The sequence below is a fragment of the Plectropomus leopardus genome, chromosome 20, assembly GCF_008729295.1.
Source record: "Plectropomus leopardus isolate mb chromosome 20, YSFRI_Pleo_2.0, whole genome shotgun sequence".
Lineage (NCBI taxonomy): Eukaryota > Metazoa > Chordata > Actinopteri > Perciformes > Serranidae > Plectropomus > Plectropomus leopardus.
The window spans coordinates 26,342,281-26,363,539 of NC_056482.1; the positions used below are offsets into that span (position 1 = coordinate 26,342,281).

General features: G+C 36.0%; 1 protein-coding gene across 1 annotated transcript; it reads left to right on the forward strand.

Annotated features, from left to right (window-relative positions):
• Positions 1 to 1,258: 1,258 nt before the first annotated feature.
• Positions 1,259 to 20,486, forward strand: LOC121959618 (metal transporter CNNM3). The gene is made up of 11 exons (XM_042509028.1): positions 1,259 to 1,989; positions 2,912 to 3,246; positions 4,194 to 4,370; positions 5,516 to 5,673; positions 6,670 to 6,813; positions 8,380 to 8,538; positions 9,703 to 9,872; positions 11,385 to 11,481; positions 12,660 to 12,790; positions 17,059 to 17,188; positions 20,400 to 20,486. The coding sequence occupies exons 1-11, from the start codon at positions 1,291 to 1,293 to the stop codon at positions 20,447 to 20,449; spliced, it is 2,250 nt and encodes a 749-aa protein (XP_042364962.1). The 5' UTR covers positions 1,259 to 1,290; the 3' UTR covers positions 20,450 to 20,486.
• The last annotated feature ends 773 nt before the right edge of the window (positions 20,487 to 21,259 follow it).

Below are 21,259 nucleotides of genomic sequence, written 5' to 3' on the forward strand. Positions count from 1 at the left end.
TTCTGAGGATAACTGTTGCAGTAATTGAAGTTTTCTTTTTCAGAAGTTGTTCATTTCTCGATGTGAGAAATGTTGACAGGACGTGGGCGGATCCTCAGATTCTGTTCTGGTTGTTATAATCCTGTCATTATTAAACTGCGCTTATGTCTTCACTCTGCAGGAAATATGTTTTTTGACTTGAGACTAATTAAAAACTGCGTTGTCTTAAAGGTGTAAAGCACTTTAAAGTGTAGATTCACATTTTTATGCCCCCAGGCAGTATGTTTTTTGGTTGTCCATCCGTCCATTGTCCTACTCTTCTTCATGTGATATCACAAGACGAGATTTTCTTCAAATTTGGCACAAACGTCCACTTGGACTTAAACTGACTGGGATTTGGTTGTCAAGGGTCGAGGTCGTTGTTTTCAAACACAAAGTGATAATATCCTCTTTTATCATGCGCACTAAACTGCTTTACAGCGCCATAGCTGCTGTAAATAACTTAATGATAATTATTGTAATAATACAATAAGTAATGCAAATATAAACATAACTTTAGTATAATCTATACTCTTACAATATATCTTACTATGTATATGTGTGTGAGTGTGTGGGTATGTGTATGTATGTTTATATCTGTAGATATACATGTGTATGTTTATATATACATACACACGTATGTGTGTATATGCATATGTATGTCTTTATATATAAATATATGTATATTACAAATACTGTACTCAGGTCCACCGTAAATTTACATAAGTACTTATTTTCACAGAATATATTTTATATTTTTTATAAATTTTAACCATTTTATGTCTGAGATTGTCGTTTTTACCTGCATATTTTTCTTTTAAGACATATTTAAAGAGGATTTTTGAGGAAGCCTGAGATCTTTACAGACAGAAAGGCTAACAGATGCTCTGAAATCATGCGCAGTATGATTAAATTAGCATTAATTCAGTGAATGTAAAGTGTGTCTAACGGAGGCCCGGAGTGATGAATGGCTTGTTTATATAAAACCTAACAAAGATGGGCGTGACCTTCATGTTTTCTCCTCTTTGATTGGCTGTGAACACACGCTGGCTCCGATTCGCTGGTTTGGATAAGAGGCGGGGCATAAAAACACGAAAACAGTCAGAATCAGGCCCCAAAATGGACGGTGGTTCCCGCTCTGTGGTGTATCTGTAGAGCCAAGATGGCGGCCGCGCGGCTCAGTTGCAGCGTCGGGGGGGACCGGAGGGGGGCGGGGCCGCTGCGGGGCTCGAGTCACATGACCCGCGCGGAGCCAGGCTGACCAATTCCAATATGGTGGCCAGCTTGGCAGGTCTACGGTTCCTGTTGATGATATTGTTGTTGTGCGGGATCAGGTACGGCGCCTGCGGCCAGGACGCTCCGCTGGTTCTGGGCCTGCGGCTGGAGGATCCGGCGGGTTCGGTGTGCATGAAGGGTCGGATCATTTCGGCGCCAGAAGGAGCCACGTTCCGGATCCGTCTCTTCGGGACCGAGCTGAATGGAAGCTGGCCGTGGGTGGCGTTCGCTGTGGCGGCCGGCGGGGCGGCCGGCGGGGCGGTCGGGGATGCGCCGGACCCGTGCGGGCAGGAGTCCAACCGGCACCAGTCCGCCTTCCAGGTGACCGGGGAGTTCGCCCCGGATGAGGAGTACAGCGGGCTGGTAACGGTGGAGGTCCAGAGGAGGAGCATCGCTCCCAGCGGGCAGACCTACCACCACCTGTGCGTGCTGAGCGGCGGGAGGTGGGCTTCAGCGGGCCCGGACAGGCTGCGGGTCGGCACCGATACAGGTCTGCCGGCGGACCACATCCCTCCGTGGGGCCTGGCGGTGCTGGTGGTGGTGCTGCTGCTGGTGTGCGGGCTGCTGAGGACCGTGAACCTCAGCCTGCTGTGGCTGGACCCCGTGGAGCTCTACGTGCTCCACAGCTGCGGCTCCGAGGAGGAGAAGCGGGCCGCCAAGCGCCTGGAGCCGGTCCGGAGGAGGGGGAACTTCCTGGTGAGTGTGCGACAACCGGCCGGGAAACTCACAGGGCTGCAAAATGTACTTTTATTGAAGTTAAAGTAGAAATACTGCAGTTTAAAAATACTCTGGTGCAACTGAAAGTCCTGCATTCAAACGAGCTAAAGAACAAATCAAACAAAAAAACCCAATACAAAATACAAAATACAAAAAACAACAAACAAAACATGAAAAAAGTACTTTAAAATTACAATACTTTTATAGCAAAATTTATTATTATAGGTATAGTTTCAGTTAGGTTAAAGTAGCAGTACTGCAGTTTAAAAATACTCTGGTGCAACTACAAGTCCTGCATTCAAATGACCTAAAAAACAAAAAATAAAAAAATAATTTAAAACAACAAAAAACAAAACAAAGAAAAAGTACTTTTAAAACTCAGGTCTTTTTCAACCATAGTGTCAGCTTTTCACCCTCCCAAATCAAAATTAAATAAGTTTAAGTAAGTTTTGATGAATAAATCCTGTAATTTGATAAATTAAATGGCCTCTCACCATGATTGCTGTGAAATTGATTAATATATAACTTTTTTTGTCAGCTTTTGTCATGTATTTTGTGCACGAGTGTGTGTGATATTAAAGAGGTCCTTAAGGGTTTTTAAGTAAGTATTATTTTTAAGTAAGGACGCATATGTAGATTTATGTAGATTTATTAGTAAATGAATAATGGAGAGGGCGCGGGATCAGATGAGTTTACACTTCTTCCTGCTCCTTTTCTGTTTATTTTATTTTATTTTTTTATTCTTTGGCTGGTTTGCATGTTTATGATCTTTGGGGACAAAACAAAAAAATCAATAGGAATACTTAAGTAACTGAGTAAATGTACTTGGTTACTTTTTTACCACTTGAAAGTCACCTGCGGTGAAAATAATGTCCTAAAAAAGTCTTTTTGTCCATTGCAGACATGTTCTCTGCTGTTCCTGTCCGCTGTGGGACACTCTGTCCTCGGCGTCCTCCTGTACCGCGCGCTGGGCTCCATCGTCTCCGCCGTCTTCACCAGCGGCTTCCTCATCTTCCTCCTGGCGGAGCTGGCTCCTCACATCCTGTGCTCCGGTTACGGCTTCCAGCTGGCGCCGGGTCTCACCTGGCTGGCCCAGGTCTGTCTGGTGCTCACCTGTCCCCTGTCCTGTCCTCTGGGACTCATCCTGGACCTGGCTCTGCGGAGGGACATCAGCACCTGCGGGATTCGGGAGAGAGCCATGGAGATGATCCGCACAAGCGTCAACGACCCCTACAGGTGAGAAAAGACGCTCGCGTGCTGCATTTAACCCTTTAAAACCTGGAGAGACTTCACTTTTCTCGCGCCGCTTTCAGACACGTTTTTCAAATATTTAAACAAGGGATGATAATTAATTGATTAATCGGTCGTCAAGAATTTAATCGAACATTTGAAAGTTAATCGATTAATCGTCAAAATGCTTTAGTTGTTTGAATAAGCAACGTTTTTATGTTTAATTTTGGTTTTATTGTATGAAGCACTTTGTGTTACAGTTTTGTTTGTATGGAAATCTGCTGATTGATTTTTTAAATTACGTATGCATAAAGTCATCTTTATTATTTTTTTCTGTTTTTGATTATAATGTCCATATTAACCTTTTTGCACATTATTATTATTGTTATTATTATTAACTATTATTCTTCTTTTAAAGCTCATTTTCTTCTTCGTGATTTGAAGCAAATCAAGCCAATTGCTCAGGTTTTTTAATCTATCATATTATATTTTATATTTTAATATTATATGATAGTGGGACCAGGTCATCTTTTTGCAGGTGAGGCAATGAGCAAATTGGTTAGAAAATTGCAGGAATTGCAAGAAACCAGTAGATTTATAAAATTATATTTAAAAAAAGCTAGAGAAAAAATTTTAGGAAAAAAAGAAAAAAGCTAGGACAAAAGCTTTATTATTATTATTATTATTATTATTATTATTATTATGTTACACAATTATTATATTTTTCAAAGTACTTTTCCAAGTCTTATTTGCCTTTTTTAAACCAATTTTCAGTTAATTTTCTTGTTCATTTTTGACTAATTTCCTTTAAATTTCTGTGTTGTTGCTCATTTTATATTTTTGAAAAAAAAATCAAGCCATATTGTCCAGATTTCAAAGGGTTAACGGCACTTTGTAAACTCTTTTTTTTACCTGTAAATAAATAAAATTTTCCACGTTGTGTCCCGTCACAGTGAGTTTGTGAAGGAGGAGTTCAGCCGCGGGATGCTGCGCAGTAAGACGGTGGAGGACATCCTGACGCCCCTGAAGGACTGCTTCATGCTGCCCAGCTCGGCCGTCCTCGACTTCTCCACCATGTCCGAGATCATGCAGAGCGGATACACCAGGGTGCCCATCTACGAGGAGGAGAGGTGACAGAAAACACGCTTTTTTCACCGTTTTAAAAAGTAGAATTTATGGTAAAGTTGCGATTGTTAAAAAAAGAAAGAAAAAAGTAGATGCACGCTTCCCTCAGCGGAGTGATACGGTTGGTGGGGGTAGTTTGAAAAAGAAAATAGTCCCAACATGAAACTGCTCACAGCGAGGTCTGTGGATTATCTCGAGTAACCGAAAACATGATTTCTGGTTTTAGGCCTCATTCCTGCAGCTTTTTTCACCCTCTATAATAAATATTTACTTTTGTGAAGCATATTTTAGTACCTTGAAAAGCACTCGACAAATAAAAAGGTGTTAATATTTTCGAGCAGTTTAAACAGCTGGTTCTTTCTCCTGACTGTGTTTTTATTGCAAAGCAGGAAAGACACAAGAAAACACAACACATAATAATACTAAGAGTATGCAAATAACTGACAGGTAAACCCGGCAAGAAAAACAAAAACTAACCGACAGACAAAAAATAAATAAATATAGCAAATAAATAAATAAACACATAAATTAGTAAATAAAACAATATTAAAAATAAATAAATACAGCAAAAAATATAAACACATAAATTAGTAAATAAAAAATATTAAAAATAAATACATATAGCAAATAAATAAATAAACACATAAATTAGTAAATAAAAATAAATAAATATAGCAAATAAATAAACATATAAATTACTAAATGAAAATATAAGTAGATTTTAAAAAATGTAAAAACTGTTGTTTTTTAAAGGAAGGGAAAATGTCCAAAAATATTTTACAGGGTAATAATTTTTCAGGGCATTCCTTTCTTTAAAAAAATGTTTTTTCTTTGTCCCCATTTTTAAAAAGTTAATATATTTATTTTTGCTCATTTATAGATATATTTCTTGTACTTTAAACTTTTTTTTTGCTAACTTGGCAGACAAACAATGAGCAGTTCAATGTTGAAAGTTTCCGTAATGAAAGAAAGAACCTGTTATTGTTTAAACGTCTCTGGAGCGCCTCGGGCTGTGTCGGTTTGACTCTTGATAACTAACAAAAGTAAACACTGACTCAGCGACGTTACTTTCGGTGCCAACACGAGGTGCGCTTACAGCACACGTGTTTTTCTCCACGCGTCTGCTCATCAGCCCGCGTTTCATTTCCAGGTCCAACATCATAGAAATCCTGTACGTGAAAGACTTGGCTCTGGTGGATCCGGACGACTGCACCCCCATGACGACCATCACCAAGTTCTACAATCACCCGCTGCACTACGTCTTCAACGACACTAAACTGGACGCCATGCTGGAGGAGTTCAAGAAAGGCGAGTCAGCGCTCACACGCGAAATATTACAGCAGAGGCGAAACTTTGCTCTGATGTTTTTGAACATTTTATCTGTTTTTTTGTTTTTAGTGGACTCTAGTCACACAGACACTTCTGCTTTTATATGTGCGGATGTTTAGATATTTGCGTCTGAGATTTTCTGACCACATTAACCAGGTTTTTTTGTTTTGTTTTTAAAAACATTTTCACGTGCTATGGAGCACACTTTATATATTGTTTAGTGAATATATATCCTGAAAAGTGGAAAACATTTAACAGCAACATCTTTTTCCAGAGTGGGTGTTTTCGTTACTGCAGATGAGCGGGCGGTATTTGTTGACATTTTGGGAAATTGAGACAAAAATTTGATTTTTTTTTCACAAAAATGTACCATCCAGAAAAAAAAATTTTTTTTAAAAATTATCATTTTTTTTAAAAGAAAAAAAGCTAAAAAAAAATTAAAAAATGTTTGTTTGAAAGGCATTTTTTCTTAAAAAAAGAAAAAAAAGACAATAAAATAAATACAAAATACTGCCATTTAAAGTTGCATCCCCAGTGCTTCAAAATGATTTGACATGTCCCCCTCACTCACTAATAACAAACACTCAGTAAGTTCTGTTTAAAAATCCAGCTCTAATCCTGTTCTTAATTTATTATTTGTTAAAATAATATATTTTTTTTAAAAAAAGCTATTATATAGTGATGAAAAAGAATCGATAGACCTTCATCAGGTAAAAAAATTGGGTCTTCATATTCAGATTATTGCCAGTAAAAGGACTGTGTGTGGAAATATCCTCACTTATAAAATAAAAAAATAAATAAAATGCAGGATTAATTTCAAAACCTGGTAAAATAAAACCAGAATGGCCAGAAAGGAGTGAAAAAAATGTGGGTTTTTTTTGTGATTTTGGTGAATAAACCCTTTAATAAAGAATGATAGAAATGAAATGGAATAAAAAATACTGAAAGGTTTTTTTTTCGGCTCTTTCCTGTCAGGTAACTCTCACATGGCCATCGTCCAGAGGGTGAACAACGAGGGGGAGGGGGATCCGTTCTACGAGGTGCTGGGATTGGTCACTTTAGAGGACGTCATCGAGGAGATCATCAAATCAGAGATCCTGGATGAATCTGACGGCTACTGTGAGTTTTTTCAGAAATAAGGACGCGCGATGATATCCGCACGTCATCCGCACCAGCAGGTGTTCACAGGATTTAAGGGGCAAGTCACAGATTTTAAGACATTTCAAAGGTTTTAGCACGTTTGTGGACATTTGTGGACGTTTCTTGGATTTTAGGACAAATCTATGATTTTAGCATGTTTCCAGGACTTTAGGACGTCTCTTGAAAATTTAGGATTTTTATAGGATTTTAGGACATTTCTCAGATTTTAGGACGTTTTTAGGACACCTCTACGATTTTAACGTTTAGGACATTTCTTAAATTTTAGGACATTTCTAGGATTTCAAGATGTTTCCCAGATTTTAGGATGTTTGTCTGATTTTAGGACATTTCTGGTATTGTGAGACATTTATAGTATTTTCGAACATTTCTAGGATTTTAAGATTTATCTGTGGTTTTTGGACTTTTCTTGGATTTTAGTGCATTTCTAGGATTTGTATGTGTGTTTCTTATATTTCAGGACATTTCTAAGGTTTTACAGAATTTCCCAGATTTGAGGACATTTCTAGGATTTTGTCACGTTACTCGGATTGTAGGATGTTTCTTGAATTTCAGGACATTTGTGGATTTTAGGGTCTTAGTGAGGCCCTCTGTCGGGGCTGTGGGGGATCCTCCACTGGCACTTTTTTTAATCAACAGGCTTTATTTTGATGCTTTTTATGCTCTCTGACACCTTATGGAGACTAAAAGTACAAAACAATTCACAGTGTGAATCTTTATTTTTACTGTGAATTCGAAAGTGATGTTTGGGGGCAGATTCAGCTCGCAGGTCGTTAGTCGTGTATTTCATGTCTCTTTCTGCTGGTCGAATACGATGTTACGACAGAAGAGACGCGATGTCAGGGTTCCCAAGGATCCTTAAAAAGTCTTAAAAGTCATTGAATTCAATAATCTAAATAAGGCTTCAATTGCTATTAAAATAAAATGTTATTAATTATTACTAATTAATTTTTAGGACATGAGAAGTAGGATTTTATTATTTTTTTCCCTGATTATGTATTGTAAAATCTGGAAATAAGTAGTAACTTTTTTTTTTTTGGTTAAATATTTTACTTTGTTCCTCTTCTAACACTCGTCCTGATATGATCCAGGCTGTGAGACTCACATGTAGAGTGAAAAACACAAAATCACCATAAAACCAGCCAAAAAACTCCATATATACTTACTGAAGTTGGTAAACAAGTAGATTTTTATTATATAATATATATATATAGTAATTTTTTCTAACACTTGTTGTAGATAATCTAACATTTTCACAGGACAATAAATTCCATATTTTATGTTACAATACACATTTGGGAAAAATTGTTCAGTTTTGGTTTTTGTAAAATTGGTCTTAAATCTAATTTTTAAGCTGTAGGAACCCTGAGTGGATATATATTGATAATGGTTATCGGCAGTAATGAGTCGGTATATTTCGTTATTTTGGATATCAGCAAGAAATCCAACACTGTGTATCTTAAATTATAAATATTGCTTTAGCGTCTGGTGTGTTTGATTAACCCTTTCCACCTCCTCCTCCTGTAGTGGACAGGAAAGTAAAGCGTCCCCTCCCCCCGCTGGAGATTCCTCTGGAGCCTCGCAGCGTCCACGAGGAGTTTTCTCTCTTCAAGCCTCCTGAAGGAGAACCCAAAATCCGCACCTCACCTCAGCTCCTGCTGGCCACACACCGCTTCCTGTCCAGAGGTGTGTGTGTGTTTTTATCTGTTAAACTGGATTTACACTCATAATCTCCCGCCACAAAGCTCGATGTGGTCCAGTTTAACGTCTGAGAGGATTATCTTATGTCTTTGAATGCTATTTGATGCTTTTATTTTGTAAAAAGTCCTCTTTACTTGTGCATGATGTTTTTCAATAGTCCGAGCAGAAAGAGACATATGGAAACAAATAAGGGACAAACTGTAGGAACTTTAATGTTAACAGGCACTGAATATTTCAGGCTATAAAAATGATACATTCATTGGATTTTCTACTTTCATTGAGTTTATTTTTTAACTGAGATCAGTCCTGATCATAAATATCAAATATTCAATCATTTTAGCCCTTTAAAGTTGTTTTTAGGTAAAAAAAAAACAAAACAAAACATGAAAAATGAACTATTCTCAATATACTACATGCTCAGTAGATTGTTTTAATAATCAGAGCCTGGGATATGTCAGCGATTGACAACAACATTGATTTTTATGCATTATTATTATTATTTTTGTGCAGTGTCATAAACTCACACTCGTACCGCTCTGCACACAAAATGTGCTTTTCTAAATCAGGCTATAAAAATACTATACATTAATATTATTTTCTACTTCCACTGAGCTCATTTTTTTCAAGAACCCTTTGAAAACTGAGCAAATTAGTTCAATTATTTTGGAAAACAAGGGGGAAAAGACAATGACCAACTTGGCAAAATATATACCACAAATTGTGAGAAATTAGTAAAAAAATTACTTAAAATAGTTTAAAAAAGAGGAGAGGATTATTAGAAAATGTGTGGAAAACAACCCAGAGAAACATATCCAGAAAACTATATTTATAATTACAATATTATTATATTTAAAATTCTGTTTAAAAAATTATTACATACAATGAATACATATATATTTTTTCATTGCTCTTTAGATCATTTTCTTTTTGTTTTTTAGTTTTTGTTGTTACTGTTGTTGTTGTTCCTCAGACTGACTGAATATGTCACAGTTTTAACATCACACACGTCATAATTATATTTCTGTTTCATAATTCAGCTGCAGACTAAATGCTCAGGATTGAATCTGGCGACAGTTATTTGGGATCTACTTGCTCAGACAAATTTGACATCACTGTAACCCCCAAAACTGTGACCTTTGACCCCTGCAGAGGTGTCGCACTTCAGCCCGGGACGCGTGTCTGAGAAGATCTTGTTCCACCTGCTCCGTCACCCCAGCGTCAACCAGGAAGTGCACTTCGACCCAAACAACCGGCTGAGCCCGGGTCACTATCTCTACACACGTAACCACCCGGTGGACTACTTCATCCTGCTGCTGCAGGTACGCACGCACGCACGCACGCACGCACGCACGCACGCACGCACGCACGCACGCACGCACGTGTAGATATACAAGAAACAATTTTCAATATCAGTATACAATTTTTATTATCTATTCTTATTTTTATTTATTAATCTTCAATATAAATTATAGACTTATTCATTGTTTTAAATCAGATTGCATGCATACAAAATGTCTGGTATATAAATTAGGACGTGAAATATGAGAACAGAGTGCCAAAAATGAGCTAATTAAAAAGACAATAAAATATTAAAATAATAAAAAAAGAAAAGAAAAATACAACAAAGAACTAAAATGACACAACATAAGCATCAAATTTTAGAAATTATAACCCGTTAGGGACTGTTTGGTGCATTTTACAACCTTTTCATTCCTCATTTTTTATATAATTGTGTGTGTGTGTTGATGCATGTGTCCTAAATGTAGTCCAGATTGTGTATTTGAGTGTAATCAGTGAATTTGCAGCTCAGCTCCTACAATAAGTCTAAAATACACTGTGGAAACTAAAGAGTTACATTCAGACTGTTCAGGTCCAAAAATGCTCCATTGAAACCCATTCAAACTGACATTTTTGATCCCACAGCCATCAGAGCAGAAAAACAGGACTTGTATTATTTCTGGGTGTCATTCTGGGCTTTTGACTCTGAATTTGTCATTTTGACTATTTTCCACCTGATGAGGTCATTTTGACCATATTTGGCATATGGAGGAAATACATGCTATTTCCACTAGGTGACCTGTCACAGTCAATGTAGCTGCTGATCACTGACATCGACTGTGATAATAAAAAAATCTACTTTGCAAAAACCTGGCAATTAAAGGGTTAAAATTCAGAACATTCATGAATTTTGAAAGCACAAAATCAAAAATAAACATATAGCTTTTTTTATAGCCAGATTTTAAAAAGCCCATTCTGTGTGCAGAGCGGTATAAGTGTGAATACTTGAACTGCATGAAAAATAATAATAATAATGATAATGATTAATGTTGCTGGTATTTATTGACATATCCCAGGCTGTGATAATCAGACAGAAATAATCTATGAGTATATAGTAAATTGTAATTATTTTTTTTTTCATCTAAAAATATAGAGGCATCATGGCAAAACCTGGCATTAAAATGGTTTAATCTGAATATTAATGAATATTTGATATTTATGATTAGGACTGATGCTGGTTAAAAAATGTAATCAATGAAAGTAGAAAATAATATTTATGTATAATATTCTTTAAAGCTTGACTTTGAAAAGCACATTTTGTCTGGAGAGCGATACACGTGTGTATTATTACACCCGGTCCTAACGGTTAAATATATTACAATATTATAATTAAATAAGGAAAAAAGATCCAGTCGGCTTATACAGATAATCTAATCGCATCACCTAGAAAACTCACTTTTTTTCATTGACTTCATTGAAATATTTGACAGAAAAGATTTCATCCTGAAATATGTTGACGTTAAAGTCTGCATGCGTCCTGTCGGCGTCCTCAGGGTCGTGTGGAGGTGGAGATCGGTAAAGAGGGGCTGAAGTTTGAGAACGGAGCCTTCACATATTACGGCGTTTCTGCTCTGACGCTGCCCTCCTCAGGTGAGAACGAGAATCACAGACATGTTTCCTTCACGTCCACCAAAAACGGATTTTACATGAAGTTTTACTTGTGACTTCAGACAGAAGAAACATCAAGAAACACAGAAAGTTGTCCCAGTGAGATTTAACTGTCAGTAATATTGTTGATTTACGAGAGTTTTTTTGAAGTTTTTTTTTTTGATACCTTGAGAATTAAGAAAAAAAAAGTTTATTATTTTTTTAGATAAAAGTTGTAATTTCATTAAAATTAAGCCGTAGTATTACAATAAAAGGAGTTGTAATTTTATTCGAATAAATTTGCGTTATTATAAGCATAAAGTCATAGTTTTTCCAGAAAAAAATCGTCATTTTATGAGAATAAACTCGTAATATTACAAGAATACTGTCATAGTTTTACTGGGAAAAAAGTTGTTATTTTGTGTGAGTAAACCCACAATATTACAAGAATAAAGTCATAGTTTTTCCAGAAAAAAGTCAGAATTTTATGAGAATAAATTTGCAATAATTCAATAAAGTTGTAGCTTTACCAGCAAAAAGTAGTAATATTGTGAGAATAAACATATAATATTATGAGAATAACGTTGTAGTTTTACGAGAAAAAAAGTCTCAATTTTGAGAATAAACTCGTAATATTCTGAGAAAAAAGTTATTTTTTGAGAAAGGGGATTATATATTACCTAAATAAACCAGCAAACTATAAAACAGGCCAGAGCACAGGCAGTCTCCGTGTGGTAACCACTGTCCCCGGCAGCATGACAGTACCTGCTGACTGTGTGATGTTATTAAAGTAGTTCCTTATGATCATCTCATTAATTGTTTTGGCACTTTTCACAGTTTATATATAGGTCAATGCCATTTACAATATTAAAGAAATAATTAAATATGTTATTGTGAGGTTTGATCGTTTATTGTGCAGTTACACGCATACAGTTATTTTAAAAAAACGATGATGCAGCTTTGTTTACGTAATTGAGGTTCATGTGAGTCGACACATGGCTATAAAAAGAGGACAGCATCATGAGTGGAGGTGGCAGGATTGCATTTATTGTGCTGACTGTATTTATTGTGCTGACTGTATTTATGTGTGTGTGTGTTTTTGTGTGTGTGTGTGTGTGTGTGTGTGTGTGTGTGTGTGTGTGTGTGTGTGTGTGTGTGTGTGTGTGCGTGTTTGTGTGCAGTGCACCAGTCTCCAGTGTCGACCCAGCGTCACTCTCCCAGGGATCCCTTTGAGTCAGCAGACGCCACAAGCCCGTCCAGTTATTGTCCCGACTACACCGTCCGAGCGCTCACCGACCTGCAGCTCATACGGGTATGTGTGTGTGCGTGTGTATGTGTGTGTGTATATATATATATCTCACAACCTTAAAATTATTAGGTTTAGCAGCATTCTGAGCAGTTTTGAGACATTAATGTTAAAGGTTTTTCCATCAAAATAGCAAAAATCCAAGAAACCTTTTTGTTTTCTAAATAAAAAGTAAAAAAATGCAGATAATTTTACAGAGACAACTCACATAACATCGATAAGTTGTCACCGAATAACAATAAACAAATTAATTTTGACAAAAATGTCAGACAGAACCTCATAATTCAAAGGTGACTGTCTATTTATCGAAGATGTCAAATATACAAACAATGTCAAAAGACAGAAAAGAACGCATTTTTAAAAAGTAAACATTAAAAAACATTAAAAATGACTAAATAATAATAATAATAATTATAATAAATAATAATTAAGAATAATGATGAATGAATATATTGTAACACAAAATAAAAATAATAAAAATACATTAATACAATTAATAATAATAATAATGTTAACAAGAAAAAATAAGTTATAATGACAATATCAACAACAACAATACCAATAATAAAAATTGTGAGAGAAGACACCTCACTAAATATTTTTAAAAGAAATTTTAAAAATGTATTTCTTCACTTTACCCTTTAACTAGCTCTAACTTGGCTGCTTTGCACTTGCGTACCGCTGCACATCTTTAAGATGTTGTATTTTTCTTGATTTTATGCATTTTATGTACTCTATTTTTATGCTTATTTTATGAATAGTGGTTTAAACAGTATATAAACAGTGGTTTATATTTTATTTATTTTATTTTCCATTTCTTGTTGTTATGTTTTATCCTTGTTTTATCTTACTTTTACTAGTGGTTTCAAGTGGATTTTATCCATTTGAAGATGCATTCTATGTATTTTATTCAGATTTTATTTCATTTTTAGATGCAGTTTTTATTATGTCTTTTTGTCTTTTGATGTAAAGCACTTGGTGATTTAATTCTTTGTTTGTAAAACACATTGGGCTGCATTTCTTGTATAAAAGGTGCTATACAAATAAAGTTTATTATTATTACTATTATCATTATTATTATTATTATTATACTGTCCAATCTGCATGTATGTATGACAGTATTCACTAGTCAAAATAGCGCCACCTACCGGCAACAGGACCTAAAAAAGAAATTTTTAATTTACATGATATTTTCCTGGTTTGGGCACATGGAATTTGACCTTCAGTGCCATCTAGTGGGCATTGGAAGTACTACATCATGTGAAATATCTGGCTCCAGGGTCCAAACTCTCTGCGTGCATTATCCGACTTTCACAGAAATAGCCGGAGTTCACCAGTACCCCGACATACGAGGGGGGTGCCACGGCCCTTTCATCGCTGCTTGCAGCTTTAATTGAGGTTTGGAATTCATGAGGTTGAGACTTTGATCCTTATCCATGACCGGAGAGCTAAATTCAAAGTAAAACACAGGTTGAAGTGTCAGATGCATTGATTCGGTCTGTTAAAACACTTACTCACAAACTGTGAGATTGCAATATCAGCGTAAAGGTGGTTTGGCTCAGTGGGCAAATTAGGCGGTTGGTGGTTCAAGTCTCATCTGTGACAGGTGACTTTGTAGGTTTTTGATGTGCTAAGACAGCAGCCTTCAAAGGTATCCGGAGGTTTAGCTCAGTGGGAAAATCAGGCGGTTAGTGTGCCAGAGGTTGGTGGTTCAAGTCTTGTCTGGAATGGATGACTTTTGAAAATTGAGTCCAAAGCTAAGAGCTAAAAGCAACGCCGGAAACTTACAAAGTGCCTGGAGGTTTAGCTCAGTGGGAAAATCAGGCACTTCGTGTGTCGGAGGTTGGTGGTTCAAGTCTTGTCTGAGCCAAGTGACTTTTACAAACTGCTGTCTTAGCACAGAGTGAAAGAGAACATCGAAAACATGTGCAGTATCAGGATGTTTAGCTCAGTGGGTGAATCAGGCACTTAGTGTGTCTGAGGTTGGTGGTTCAAGTCTTGCCTGCAATGAGTGACTTTTGAAGACTAACTTCAAAGCCCAGAGGTAAAGGCAGCATCGAAAACATGAAGTATCCACAGGTTTAGCCCAGTGGGAAAGTCAGGCGGTCAGTGTGCCGGAGGTTGGTGGTTCAAGTTTTGAATGGATGACTTTTGAAGATTGAGTCCAAAGCTAAGAGCTAAAAGCAACGCCTGAAACTTACAAAGTGCCTGGAGGTTTGGCTCAGTGGCTAAATCATGTGGTTAGTGTTTTTGAGGTTGGTGGTTCAAGTCTTATCTGGAATGGATGACTTTTGACGATTAAGTCCAAAGCACAGAGCTAAAGGCAACATCGAAAACATGTTGAGTATCCAGAGGTTTAGCTCAGTGGGAAAATCAGGCGGTTAGTGTGCTGGAGGTTGAAGGTTCAAGTCTTGTCTGGGACATGTGAATTTTGAAGACAAAACACAGAGCTTAAGACAACATTGAATACATGAAGTTGGGTTGAGAGACAGGAAGGACAGTCAAGGGTTAGGAAGTTGGGGGAAAGACAAGAAGTTAGGTTAAGAGACAGAGAAGTTCGTCAAGTTACAAGCAGTTGGGTTGTGAGACAGGAAGGACAGTCAAGAGACAGGAAGTTGAGGTGACAAACAGGAAGTTGGGTTGAAAGACAGGAAAGTTAGTCAAGTTACAACAACTTAAGTTGAGACGAGAAGTTGAGTGAAAGTAGAGGATGAGAGTATAAGAGGTAAAAATAGGAAAATTACCAGGTTAAATAGAAGGGTCAGAAAGTAGAAAACAAGGGACTAGAATAAGACACTTTAGACACTGATTGTGATATTGCAGAACAAATTAAGGCACGTAAAGTTGAGCGATATATCGTTTTGGCTGATAAATCAGGTGAAGTTGTCCAGAAACGGGTAAAACCAGTATCGGCAGATGCGTCTGTCGAAAGCAAGAAATATCAGCCTGATTCATATATCAGTGGAGTTTTCGACAGACGTCACTGCTGATACTGAATTTTCCATTTCAACACTGTATGACCCTTATATCAGCAGAGTCAACAGATATTAGCCGATATTTTATTTTTTATGCCATAAAATATAATTTGACTGTAGATTCATACAGTTTAGACACTGATTGTGATATTGCAGAACAAATAAAGGTACGTAAAGTTGACTGATATATCGTTTTGGCTGATAAATTGGCGTAGGTGTCCCGAAACAGGTAAAACCAGTATCGGCAGATGCGTCTGTCAAAATCAAGGAATATCGGGAAAGAAATGTCAAAGTAAAATCTAATGTAATGTAATGTAATTTAGAAACTGTGATGTAAAAACATATTTTTCCATTAGAGAGTACTGACATGTTTTAATATTCAAGTGTATGGTATTTTGTTTGTTTGTGACACAATTTTTTCCTGAATTTTCATATGCTGAATAGTGAATTTCCCTGCCAAGAACTCGGCCAGACTCATATACCAGTCAAGTTTTCAACAAATGTCACTGGCGATACTGAATTTCCCATTTCAACGCCATGTAGCCCTTGTATATGTATAATTTTTGCCAATTCTAGCATTATCCATTAAATTTCAGTCATGGATTTTAAGCTATTGCATGTCTGTTGCACACGAGGCTTGAACCACCAACCCTGGAGACTCCAACCAGTGGTCTTATCCCCTGAGCCACACTTCAGTTACTTACACTATTTTGGACGTTCCCTTTACCCTTAACATTTGGACGACACCTACTAAAAGTCACCTGTCCTGAGAAAGGCTCGAACTCACAACCTCAGAGACACCAACCACCCGTTTAACCAACTGAGCTAACCCTCCAGACCATTACCTGCGTTTTCAGTTGCAGTTGAGACTCTTCTCTAGGAAGTGGCCTGTAAAACTTACCTGTCCTGGAAAAGGTTCAAACTCAACAGTGCAAATAGGTTTTTTGTTTTAATATTAACATGAAAGTACTAAACCATGTGAAAAATCTCAGCCCAGGGTCAAAACTCTCTGCGTGCATTATCCGACTTTCACAGAAAAGAACAACCGCTTTAGCTGGAGTTCACCAGTACCCCGACATACGAAGGGGTGTGAGGGTCCTTTCATCGCTGCTTGCAGCTTTAATTATTATTGTTGTTGTTATTATTATCATTCATTCATTTTTATTATTCTTTAATTCAATTTACTTCTTCTACAGTGTGCTCTTTTGTCTTTTTGTTAATATAGAAAAAAAGCAAAAAAAACCCACTTTGTGAAAAATATGCCTTTTATTATAAAACTTTATTTTTTATTCTTTTCAGGTGACACGTCTGCAGTACCTGAACGCTCTCATGGCATCGCGGGTCGGTCAGAGTCCAGATCCTCCTGAGATTAAGATCCTGCCCAACAGTCAGACCAAGCTGCTCAACGACAGAAACACCACACAACAAGGTACGTGTCCTCTCACCGCTGCCTCACCTGCTGCACCGCGGAGCTCAAAACTAACATTTACCACTGATAAATACAAACGTCTTTGTAGTCTTCTTACTGCACTGTCCTGTTTGCTTTCAGCTGAACTAAAATACTTTTTTTTCTCTGTTCTTTCCCTCCTTGCTTGCACGCCTCCATGTCGTCTTCTCTCTTCTCTGGCCCGTCCAGAGTTCCCCGTGAACTTTTCATTCTTTGATACCATTGAGAACTACTGTTAGTATTTCTTTTGCATGAGGTAAATGACATGCTGCCTGTCCACCCGGCACACCCAGTCTCACACGCTCCAATGTGTCCTGTGGTGTACATGTTGGAGGCATCAGGGCACTGAGGGAGAAATATGTGTTTTCAAGTTTATTTCAGTTTCAGTATCAAAGTAATCCAGTGATAGTTGTCCGTACATCAATGGGCACACTGTAAAAAGAAATAGAAAAGTAGGTAATTAGTTGCAGAAGTCCTGAATGGCAAGCAGGCTTTTTTTCTGGTGATCATTTTTCTTTTTTTTTTTAAATTTCCCCATCTGTGAAAACAGGCTATTTTTAAAAAGTTTTTTTTTTTACATCAGGAAAATTTTTTTTTACATCTCTGAAACCAGGTGTCATAAAAAATACTTTTTTCCCCCCAGGATTATCTTTTAAATTTTTTTATTAATCTGTGAAAACAAGTGTCTTTTTTATTTGGCCACTAGGGTGCAGCATTACTCCTGGTTCTAATGTGGCTTTAATGGATTCCTGATTTCCTCTAAATGAGTTTCATTTTCCATATTCACATTGCATAGAGAATTATTTTGTGAATCTCACAATGAAAAAAAAAATTACTGTTCTTTCAAAGTAATCTTATATATAAAAAAAAAAAAAAAAAAATATATGTATATATCCATCTATACAGTCATATCTATCTAAATGTTTCCACAAAATGATCCAAAAAAATCTTGCTTGCCTTTTAGGACTTTACACCAGATTTAGGGTAAGCAAATGCATTGTAGTACATTAAGGTGTTTTAATATGTTTTTTGCGTAAGCCCCTTAAAATTAGATAGATAGATATACTTTATTGATCTCAAAACTGAGAAATTGGGGTAGAAAATTACAAAATAACATCTGACATACGACTTAATTATTATCTTAAAGGGTAATTAATTTTTCAAGATGCAAACGTCACAGTTTCAGCCCAAATGTCGGGTAAAAATCAATTAATAAACAAGGTTTTAATGGATTATCTGCTCATATTAGGTAGTTTCAAAAGGTTGCCTCTTTTGAGGTATAAATTAAAGAAAGGCTTTTTGTTATTGGGTCAATTTTAAGGGTGTGTTACCTCTTATAGAAGTCCCTTTAAATGTGCAGATAATCCATTAAAAATTCCTTAATATGTTGTAATCCAATAGTTATTTCCCTAAAATACTGTTAGGAATAACCTTTTTTAAAATCAAAGTTATGCAAACAGGATAAAATAGTGCATTTGTGGAAGCAGTATTGTGTAAATGAAATTAAGCCAAAATAAACTACAGAGTGTGTGTTTACAGTAATGAAGGAAAATGTGGCTCAGCGAGGATCATTGTGTTGTTGGGACGGAAGTAACTCATCAGCAGTTTAAAGTTACACTTCCTCGTCAAAAACAGATCAGAAACTGAGTGTACAATGACTGCAGAGCAGAAATTAGGTCAGTATCAGAGCACAAAACCTCCAATATGTTCATGTGAAACAACGCAGATGTAAAGCCAAAGTTTGTCTCTTAAAATTGTGTTTGTTAAACACTGCTTGAATACAAAAATATCAAATAAAAATCTTTATTAGATCAATTAATAGAAAAAAAACACTGTCATCTAATCACATGAATAGAGTCTCTGTTTGAAAGCTGAATTTTTAGTAATTAGAATTTTTTTTTAAAATGTCACTGGGGTTTTGAATTAGTTTTAATACTTCTAAAGCAGAACCCTAAGTAGGAAGAAAAATGACATTTAAGGTAGTAATAAATAAATGTATAAATTAGTACAGGAATAAATAAAAAAAAAATAATAATAATAATGAAAAATAAATGCTGAAATAAATAAATAAATAAATAAACACAGAGGTTCTTTGCAACACATAGACACAAAAATATAGAAATAAGTCTAAGATACTGATGTCCTGGTCAATATTATACATTTATTTAGTTATGCATCTATGTCTTTCTCTATATGTATTAATTTATTATTTTATATATCCGTGCATGTTTTATTTCTGTATTTATTTGAGCTTTTATTTACTTAGTTTGGAGGATGAAAACTGACATAAGTATCAATAAATAAATAAATTTGTAAATAAATACATAAGCAAATAAAAGAATAAATAAAAGCAAAAATAAAGAAACGTGCAGAGGTTTGGACCTCCTGTCTTATTAACATACAGAAACAGAAAAACTGAAAAAAAATGCCACAAAATGTAGAAACTTCAATAACTTCAAGATATTAATGTCCTCAACATTTTTTATTTATTTCATTGTATATTTATTTATTGATATACAGTTATTTATTTATGAGTGTTTATACATACATTTATTGATTGATTTCTTCAGTTTATTAATTTATTTATTCCTGTGTATATTTATACTTATTTATTTCTCATAAGGATGAAAACTAAGATAAGAATAAATAAAAAATAAATGCATAAATAATTAAGGGGTTGCAGAGGTTTGGACCTCTTGCCTTATTTACATTTTGAAATAGAAAAATTTAAATAAATGCACAAAAATGTGGAAATTCATTATATATTGTATTACTTCAATTTGTACTCCCCATATTTTTTGTAAACTATTAATGCTTTTTTAAAATACATTTATTGATTGAATTAATTATTAATTTATTCATTCATGTGTTTATATATATATGTGTGTGTGTGTGTGTGTATTTTATTTTTTTTTAAATGATACTTTAGTCTTTTTTTATCCTCCATAGACTCGACTTCAGCTTCCTCTTCTATTACCTCAAATCTGGCTCCTCTTTGTCGTCTCTCTTGTGCCACCTATTATAACCCCTCTTTTTTTAAAAACGCCCTCCATCACCTTAAACACTGTGTGTGTGTGTGTGTGTGTGTGTGTGTGTGTGTGTGTGTGTGTGAGAGAGAGAGAGAGATTACCTTGGTGTGACATCATCACCCCTCGCTCACCCCACGTCTCCTTCTCATTGGTCGGGTTCACAGGTGGCAGTAGCGCCCAGGAGAGCTCCACAGAAGAGGAGGCTCGTGGGTAGCGCGGTTCTGACCTGCTCCAAACAAGTAGAGATTTTTTTTTTTAAGTTTTTTTTTTTTTTTTTAATTTTATTGATGAATCATCTATGGCTGGAACGTAGTTATTGGACAAGACTGGAGTGAGAGTGATTTTATTTGTAATGTAGATCAACTGCTCACATGTCTCATCTCCATCCCCATTCCTTTATGTGATTTTCATCGCAGTTATTATATTAAGCTGTTTTATACACTTTGGACTATATGTGTAAATATACATGAATACATTTTTTTTTAATTTGGCGGTGCCTCTCTTCCAGGTTAAACTCATTAGCATTGCCATGATTCCTCACTTTTGCCTGTCTGGGTGCCAAAGCTACGTGTGTGTGATTTGGGTATGTGTGTGTGTGTGTGTGTGTGTGTGTGTGTGTGTGTGTGTGTGTGTGTGTGTGTTTGTGCGCTGACGCAGCCGTCCATCTGATACACACAAGCTGGTTTTACAGCAGATTTGCACATAAGATTTGTGCACTGTTGATATGTTTAAGCTATTTTACAAGCTGGAAGCTACGTCCACATTTTTTTAACATTGCTGTCAGACGTACAGTAGGGGTCGTTTGAGCTTTCGGTGGTTAGTAGAGAGTTTAAATAAAGTTTAGAAAGCGAGAGGTAAAGAAAATCCAAAGTGGCCCAAAATGTAACCAAAGTAATACAAGATTAAACACTCCTCATTAACTAAAAGTTACAGCTTTTTTGTTAATGCAAAATTTAACAGGAGCTTAAAAATGCCTTAAGATTACAGTACAAGTGAAATAATTGTGAGAAAAATAATTCTTTTG

Excerpts from the sequence above, each read along its gene's own strand:
- LOC121959618 (XM_042509028.1), top strand. The coding sequence starts at position 1,291 with ATGGTGGCCAGCTTGGCAGGTCTACGGTTCCTGTTGATGATATTGTTG. Across the intron at positions 6,814-8,379 it reads GGATGAATCTGACGGCTACT|TGGACAGGAAAGTAAAGCGT; the intron begins GTGAGTTTTTTC and ends CTCCTCCTGTAG. Across the intron at positions 17,189-20,399 it reads CAGAAACACCACACAACAAG|GTGGCAGTAGCGCCCAGGAG; the intron begins GTACGTGTCCTC and ends TCGGGTTCACAG.